This window comes from Hydra vulgaris, chromosome 05, assembly GCF_038396675.1.
Source record: "Hydra vulgaris chromosome 05, alternate assembly HydraT2T_AEP".
NCBI lineage: Eukaryota > Metazoa > Cnidaria > Hydrozoa > Anthoathecata > Hydridae > Hydra > Hydra vulgaris.
In genome coordinates, this window is record NC_088924.1 from 12,814,258 (window position 1) to 12,822,933 (window position 8,676).

Consider the following 8,676-nt stretch of genomic DNA (forward strand, 5'->3'; position numbering starts at 1 on the left):
CATAAAAAAATACACAGTTGTTTAAACACTGACTTCGACTAATCTTATAAAAAGGGGCCTCCAAGTTTTTGTTTTCGCGTTATCATCGACATCCTTATTAAGAACGCCTGGGTGTGTATTTGGAGAAGGTTTAAATTTATTGTTGTAGAATACAAAAATTTAATATAATTAATACTTTTATTATTAATAATTTTTGATATATTTAATAATTTTATTTCAAATCTAAATTTAGATCTGATGTGAATATAACTTTCAAGTTTTGATTCACAAATTTTATTTTTTATTTCATAAAAGCAAAATATAAAATAAATCTACATATTTTCAAAAAAATTTATACGCAGCCGTATTTATTGAACTCTACACATTTTTTATCCTCATAAAAAAAAAAAAAAGACTCAAAAATTTTATTGTTGCTTTTTATGGCAAAAATATGGATATTGTTATTTGTATTGAAACGTTTGTTTTAAATTTTAATAATCTCTTAAAAATTAATATTAAAAGATAACTTAACTAAACAGCAACGTCTTTCCATAAACAAATTTTAAAATAATTTAGATATTAAAATATATACCTTTGATAAAGGCACAGGTTTTGCACTATTATACTAAAAATATGCATCTCTTGAATTAGAAGAACAAATTAAAAGTAGCAAATATAACAAAAAATAGAGTAAATAATAAATATATAATAAAATTATTGATCATAACTCACACTCACTGCCAAATTTTAAAACAATTGTGCAAATTAAGAAAAGAAGGTAAGCAAGACTCGAATATGTTAATATATGTAAATATATTTAAAACTTTTTCTATCATTCCGTGTATTCTAGGTTGTGTCCCACCAAAAAAAATTACTCAATGGGTTCTGTTCTATCAACAATCAATACACCACCTAATGGAACATTCAAATTTTTTGTTAATATTATTCAACTAATAATAAATTAAAAAAAAGCAACAGTCTTTTTAATTTGAATAGATTTGTTAATAAAGCCAGGCAGTTGAAAATATATCCCAATAAAGATCAAGTTTTATTCGATATAGTTAATTTATATACGTCAATGAAGCTATTCCAGTTATTATCGATATATTGAATAATGACATTGACGACTTAAAGACTCGAACTAAACTTTCTCTTGTAGGCATACACCAATTAATTGAACTTTTGTTAAGCATTCACTAATTTTTATATGAAAACAAAATCCGAATTATCCCTAATTCAGTTAATATGAATTTGTCGTGTTCTTACAAAATATAAAAAGAAAAACTCTTAATATAGCTACTATTCATACATTAGAACCAAAAATTTTCATGAGATATATAGACGACTGCCACGCTCGCTTTGATTCAATAAAACAGCAACAAATGTTTCTAAATATCCTAAACGAACAAAATTCTGATATAAAATACACTGTTGAACTCGAATACCACCAAAACAAATAATCTTTTTTAGATTATATTATTACAAACACAACGCATGGAGCTTATGAGTTTCAAGTTCATTGAAAAAAGCAATAACTAGTATTTAACTTAAACTTAACTCCAACATCAATTTTTGTATTATCACTGGCGTATTTAAAGGGTTTTTATCTTGTGCAAACAAAATATGTTTGCACTACACTCTTACTGATATTGCCATAGACTACATAAAAAACGATGTAAACAATACCAATTATCAACTAATGGACACCCAACCATTAATAAAGCTATCATGGATACCAATCCAATAAAAGTTATATTCACATCAGCTCCAAATTTTAACAATAAATTTTGCACAATAAAACAAAACCTCCATCAAACCTAAAATGTTTATGTAATTCTATATACATTGATGAGACTAAAATGAAAAGTTTATCAATTTGTATCAAATACAAGAAAAATAGAATAAAGAATAATCGACCAGTTCGGGTGCTACTGAACTTTCCGAATCATGCCATGGTACTTTTAGTCAAATGTACCATGGAATGATTTAGAATGCATATTAAGAATTGTGCCACTTTCTCTACGCATACTACACCTGAACTAACCATTTTAACAGTTGTTATCTGAGTGTTTTCCCATTGCATTTTTCCCATTTGTAAGCAAATCCATTCAAAAAAAACACTATTTGATAATATATTTAACAATATTAAAATTACGAACAAAGAACAGTTGTTTAACGAATTTTATATTTCTAAAACAAGATTTATTTAAAACGTGATCTATTTTAAACAAGGCTTTTTTATAGCAAGATATATTTAAAGCAAGATTTATTAAAAACAAAGTTTATTTAAAGCAAAGTTTATTTAAAATAAGATTTATTTAAAACAAGATTTATTAACTTTTTAAACTTTTAAAAATAAAAGTGTACATATTTTAATTTAAAAAATCTATTTAATCAACAAGCTTTGCATGATTTTTGACAAGTTGTCAACATATAATCTTTATTTTTTGTGCTTTCTCCCGCTTTTTTTTTTGCACATTCTCCCATTAAAACAAGATTTGTTTTAAACAAGACTTATTTAATTTTTAAATTTTAAAAAACAAAAAATGTACGTATTTAATTTAAAAAAATCTATTTTATCAACAAGCTTTGCATGATTTTTGACAAGTTGTCAACATATAATCTTTATTTTTTGTGCTTTCTCCCGCTTTTTTTTTTTGTGCATTCTCCCATTAAAACAAGATTTATTTAAAACAAGACTTATTTAATTTTTAAACTTTAAAAAACAAAAAAATGTACGTATTTTAATTAAAAAAAAATCTATTTTATCAACAAACTTTGCATGATTTTTGACAAGTTGTCAACATATAATCTTTATTTTTTGTGCTTTCTCCCGCTTTTTTTTTTGTGCATTCTCCCATTAAAACAAGATTTGTTTAAAACAAGACTTATTTAATTTTTAAATTTTAAAAAACAAAAAATGTACGTATTTTAATTTAAAAAAATTTATTTTGTTAACAAGCTTTGCATGATTTTCGACAAGCTGTCAACATATAATCTTTATTTTTTGTGCATTCTCCAGTTTTGGCCCAATCAGGGCAGTACATATCATTATCAACGCAACCTAAAAAAAATGTATGGCATCAATATTGTTTTTAGTAATTAACTCAATTGATTTTTATTTACTTTAAACCAAGTTATTAGCGTTTAGAAATATTTTGATTTCATACCTGCACAAGCATTACATGATTTACGACATGTCGATAACATGTAATCAGGATTTTTCTTACATTCTCCAGTTGAAGCCCAAGCTGCACAGTTAATATCATTATCTTCGCATGCAGCTTCATAAAATTAATTAAAAGATTCAATTAAAAAATATGCACTTCGTTAATATGTAAAAAATAAATCTTAACGATATAAAATATGCAAATTAACATCTACCGGGGCAAGAGTTGCAAGATTTGCGGCAATACTTTAGCATCCAATCAGGATTGTTTTTGCATTCTCCCTTTGAAGCCCACGCAACGCAATTGGCATCAAAGTCGATGCAGGGCTCTATATATATGTGTGTGTAAAATTTAAAAAATGTGTATGTATAATATAAATGTCCAAATAAATAATTCAGTTTTAAAATTTGATAAGTTTAATTTTATTAAATATTTTCTTGAACTTAAAACTGAACTATTACCGGCGCAAACTTTACACGATTTACGACAGGTTTTTAACATCCAGTCAGGATTTTTTTTGCATTCGCCAGTTATTGCCCATTCTTCACAGTTCACATCTTTGTCTTTACATTCATCTAAATTGTTAAGATAAATTTTTCAATATTGTTGCTACATCATTTAAAACAAAATAAACTTTAAATCTTTTATATTTAGTTTATTAAATTCTTGTGCGTTTTGATATTAAACAGGCGGGGTCAAACATATAAACGAAAGTAATAACATAGGGATTTCTAATTTCGTTTTTGTGTATTAATTTGAAAAAAATATTCTTTAAAAAATGTTGATCTTAATAAAGGTTTTTGCTAAATGGAAATAATTAACATGTTTTCTCTTTTCTTGTACCCAAAATAATTTGAGTTATTTAGAATGTCATAATGTTGTATAAAAATTAGGACCAAACAAAAAAACGTACTGGCACATGATTTGCAGCATAATCTCATCATTCCTTTAGTATAGGTGGGATCGGTACAAAATCCTTTTTGAGCCCAGTTCGGACACTCTTTGTCAATATCAACTCCTTCAGTGCATTGTGGTAAAGCTGATGTTGCAGCTGGTTTAGCTGTTGATAAACCTAAAATTGATATTATTTAACAACTAATTAAACTGACAACTAGCATTTCAATAAATTAAGTTCATTATTTATTATATCCAACACAAACTTATTTATGCGAGCATTCTTATAAAATTATTTTGAGTAGAACAAAGGAATATTACTTGCACATGACTTGCAGCACAGCTGATTCATACTTTGCCAAAAGTTTGCCGAAGTACAATACCCTGATTTAGCCCATAATGGACACTCAGCATTAATATCTTGCCCTGGACTGCAGCGTGGCAACTGTGTTGGTTTAGGGGTTACTGAACCTAATAATCATAGTTTGTATTAAAAGTATTATAATTATAAAAATAAGTGTAAACTAATATTTATAACTGAATAATGTATATGATTATAAATATAAATATGATTAGAAATTTATTATTACCTGGACAAGGATACATTTTGTTTAATTGAGCAATGTCTCCTTTACTAAAACCGTTCCTTTGTCCAATTACATTTTGTTTGCTTTTGTCGGTTGTCAAGATTGTCACTCGACCTCCTCCGAATGCAGTACTATCATAATGCATCATTGAATCGTAGTCGTAAGTTTCTCCCATACTATTAATTGTATTTAAGGTATGCATATTAAAATTGTAACTCATGTCTTGTCCATTAACTAAAAAAAAAATGATTTAATTTATTGATATTTAAATAAGTTATTTTATTGCATATTTTTTTTTTCCCTTGCTTTTTTTTTCAATAATAAAACATAGAGTTGCCTCAAAATGTGACTTACTTCGCTGTATATTTTTCCACACTATCGTAACATACTTGTCACGATCTGGTCTGCTTTGCTCGTGGTAAAATCCTATATGGGAAATACTTAAGAATTTTTTTTAGTAATAAACTTTACTGTAACAAATCGAATTGTTAACAACAAGTAAAAGTCTACAGAAAGTCCTTTTATAATTAACTTACCTAAACTATGTCCGATTTCATGCATAACTGTACCTAATTGAAAACAACCACTAGCCAATGAAATTTCATTCATTCTGTATTGCTGGTATCCGACAGGTGAAGAGCAGCTAAATAATTTGTATTTAAAAAAAAAAAGTAAAATAAACTATTGTCTTTTTTTGGGTGAGATAATATGAATGAAAGAAAAATATGTAGCACATATAAAAAAACATATGGCACATATAAAAAATATATATATTTCTAAGCTTCATGATAACCTTAAGAATTCTTTAGTTATTTTTATTTCTCCTTTATTTATTATTAACTTAGTTACAGCAACATTGCTTAATACATTAGAATAAAAAAACAAACAGTTTTACAAGTTCCCAATCATAATTTATTAGGCTAAATATGCTAAATATTTACCAAATAATATTTACCGACTTCTTATTTTTATGTTTAAAATTAATAAAAATAAAAATTATTTACAAAAGTAGAATTTAAATAATATTATTTTACGGCAACTGAACTTTTAATCTCTATTAGAAGACAGGAATGGTATGGAATAAAATACTTACAAATGAACTTAAAAAACTAACAACGCTTAATGAATTTAAGGCATAGAGACTACTAATGAAAGATACAATATATAATAACGATATTTTTAACGATACGATAATGCTTTTTTGAGATCGTGTAAAAACTTGTGGTTATTCAATTATATATGAAAAGTAAATACGAATACGATATATATGAAAAGTATATCAGTGTGTGTTTTATTTGGAAAAGTTTTAGTTACTTTTTTTACAATAACCATGCCTTTGTTTTTTTGTTTTTCCTGGTTTTTCCTATTGTTTTATTTATTTTTGTTTGTTTTTTGTGACTTGAAGTTTGTTTTACTAAATAAATCTATCAATTCTCAATCATAATCATTTTATAAAGTGTACATTTCTTATGTATGTATGTATGTATGTATGTATGTATGTATGTATGTATGTATGTATGTATGTATGTATGTATGTATGTATGTATGTATGTATGTATGTATGTATGTATGTATGTATGTATGTATGTATGTATGTATGTATGTATGTATGTATGTATGTATTGTTTGTATGTATGTATGTATGTATATGTATATATATATATATATATATATATATATATATATATATATATATATATATATATATATATATATATATATATATATATATATATATATAGATAGATAGATAGATAGATAGATTATATATATTTAGCTAAAGTAGTAAATTAGTAATGGTGCCTACCCATCTCCATGATAAAAACTTAAAAATTCACGTTGGTTAGTTCTTGGAACAAATTTTAAACACGTGTGCTTGTGATATTGTTCTATTGCTTGGTTAATCATGGCTTGGCCTTGCTTATCTGAAAAACGTTATTCAGTTTTAATTTTTTGCTTTTTGAAAAAAGAAATTTAAAATTTTATTCTTTTAAATTATATTTATTTTTAATTTATCATACTTATTCTGCTCATTTCATACGGAACAACATTATTAGGCCAACGCCCTCCAATAATACTTCCATATCCGTTAAGAACAGCTTTTCGTTGGTCTGGATCCAATACCATGTCTCCTTCAAAGTGTTTTATGTCTGCAATTAGAAGAATTTTTTATTTAGTTAAATTAAATCAGCAACATCAAAATAACTTATAAACACCACCATTTCAATATATTTATATGAAATAAAGTAAGAAGTTTTAAATGATAAATAACGTTTTAAAACTTTTTTATTGTAATTATAATTTCATTAAAATTTAGCTTTAGAAATCAATGTATTACTTTCCATCTCTGGAACCCAGTTAGAAGAAGTATAGCTTATGAAGCATAGTAAACCAATTGTAAACGCAAACGATAACATGGCGAAGTCTGTCTAGAAAACCCAATGGTAAAGATGACGGTAAACCCGGGATTTTATAGAATTTTGTATAAGTAATCAAAAACAGATGATTAAATATATTTATTTTTCTGGAAAGCTAATTTAACAAAAAAAAACAAGTGTAATAGCCTTTTAAAAGTTATCAGTCAATTGACAATAATACGCAAAACAATAAGCAAACATTTATATTTATTTTGATGTATAAATTTATAAATTAGATTAAATATTGAAATTTGGAGTAATACGCAAAACTAAAGTTATCGAAAAATAGTGTGGGTTTCACTTCAAATAAACAACTTCAAAAGAATTATTTAACAAATCAGTGGGAGTCTGGAATCAGTAGGAGTCTTTAAAAACACTAACAAAACATTAAAACTATCTTTTAATTAATACTATAGATTTGAAATAAATTTGAAATACTTAACCAAACAGTAAAAATATGCTTTTTCAAAGAGTGTTAATTATGATGATTCCTGTCAAAAAGCATTTAGCTGAGCAGCCTGACAAACTGATTTCTAAGACTTTAAAAGTGCGGGGCATAGAGCTGAGCCGGAAAATAAATTCATAACCGTTTAATTATAAATGTTAGCTCAAAGTGTCATCAATACCCTCAAAATCCTCAAAAACTGTGTTGTCAGATTATGTGCAGAGCTTTTCCTTATATTTTACGAGTAATTAATTTAAGAAATATAAAAATTCTAATACTAAATATACAAATTTAAAATTTTGATAAAAAAATTTGCGTCATAATTTATTTTTCAACGAAATATATATATATATATATATATATATGTATATATATATATATATATATATATATATATACGTATATATATATATATATATATATATATATATATATATATATATATATATATATATATATATATATATATATATATATATATATACATATATATATATATATATATATATATATATATATATATATATATATATACATATATATAAATATATATATATATATATATATATATATATATATATATATATATCATATATATATATATATATATATATATATATATATATATATATATATATATATATATATATATATATATACGTATACATATACTTAGTTATTTTATCTTTTATAAATGATTATAAAAATAAATAATAAATGTTAAATATTTAATAATAAAGTATAAATAAATTTAAAAACTTGATTTTTAGTTAATTGCTAATGTAATTAACTATTTTAATTGACATTTGTATTTTCAAAAACTATATTTTCATCACAGAAACGTTATAATCAAATAGAAGATTTAACTAATAGCTCAAATGAGTTGCATAAAAATTTAATTATTTTTCAATAATTAATTCAGTTCCATCATATTTTACAAACTTACAGTCGCCTATCTAAATTAGCAATGCTAAATATTCTTGCAAATATCTTCAATAGGAATTCAAATTTTATTATATCAATTTTTAATTTCTATCGAATAAATAATCATAAAAATAAGTATAAATTTATTTTTAAAACTTTAAAGTTTATTTAACTAACATTCTAAACAAAAAAGATTGTCGAAGAAATTGAGGGCTTGTCAGATGTAAAAATGAAAAATAAGTTGTTTTTTTAAACTATTA

The 8,676-nt window shown here is 24.5% G+C and overlaps 1 protein-coding gene across 1 annotated transcript; it reads right to left on the reverse strand.

Moving 5' to 3' along the window:
- Positions 1-2,662: 2,662 nt before the first annotated feature.
- Positions 2,663-7,114, reverse strand: LOC136071868 (zinc metalloproteinase nas-13-like). Its single transcript, XM_065797410.1, has 12 exons — positions 6,969-7,114; positions 6,652-6,780; positions 6,438-6,555; positions 5,167-5,273; positions 4,985-5,056; positions 4,634-4,864; positions 4,365-4,514; positions 4,063-4,221; positions 3,611-3,724; positions 3,364-3,477; positions 3,150-3,263; positions 2,663-3,043 (listed from the first exon to the last, which is right to left on the reverse strand). The coding sequence occupies exons 1-12, from the start codon at positions 7,045-7,047 to the stop codon at positions 2,934-2,936; spliced, it is 1,497 nt and encodes a 498-aa protein (XP_065653482.1). The 5' UTR covers positions 7,048-7,114; the 3' UTR covers positions 2,663-2,933.
- Positions 7,115-8,676: the final 1,562 nt, after the last annotated feature.

What these genes read in the sequence shown, in the direction of transcription:
- LOC136071868 (XM_065797410.1), bottom strand. Translation starts at nt 7,047, where the DNA reads ATGTTATCGTTTGCGTTTACAATTGGTTTACTATGCTTCATAAGCTAT. An exon ending in CAAAATGTATCCTTGTCCAG is followed by an intron (nt 4,515 to 4,633) that starts GTAATAATAAAT and finishes TATGATTATTAG; the next exon opens with GTTCAGTAACCCCTAAACCA. An exon ending in ATGCTGCAAATCATGTGCCA is followed by an intron (nt 3,725 to 4,062) that starts GTACGTTTTTTT and finishes TTAACAATTTAG; the next exon opens with ATGAATGTAAAGACAAAGAT.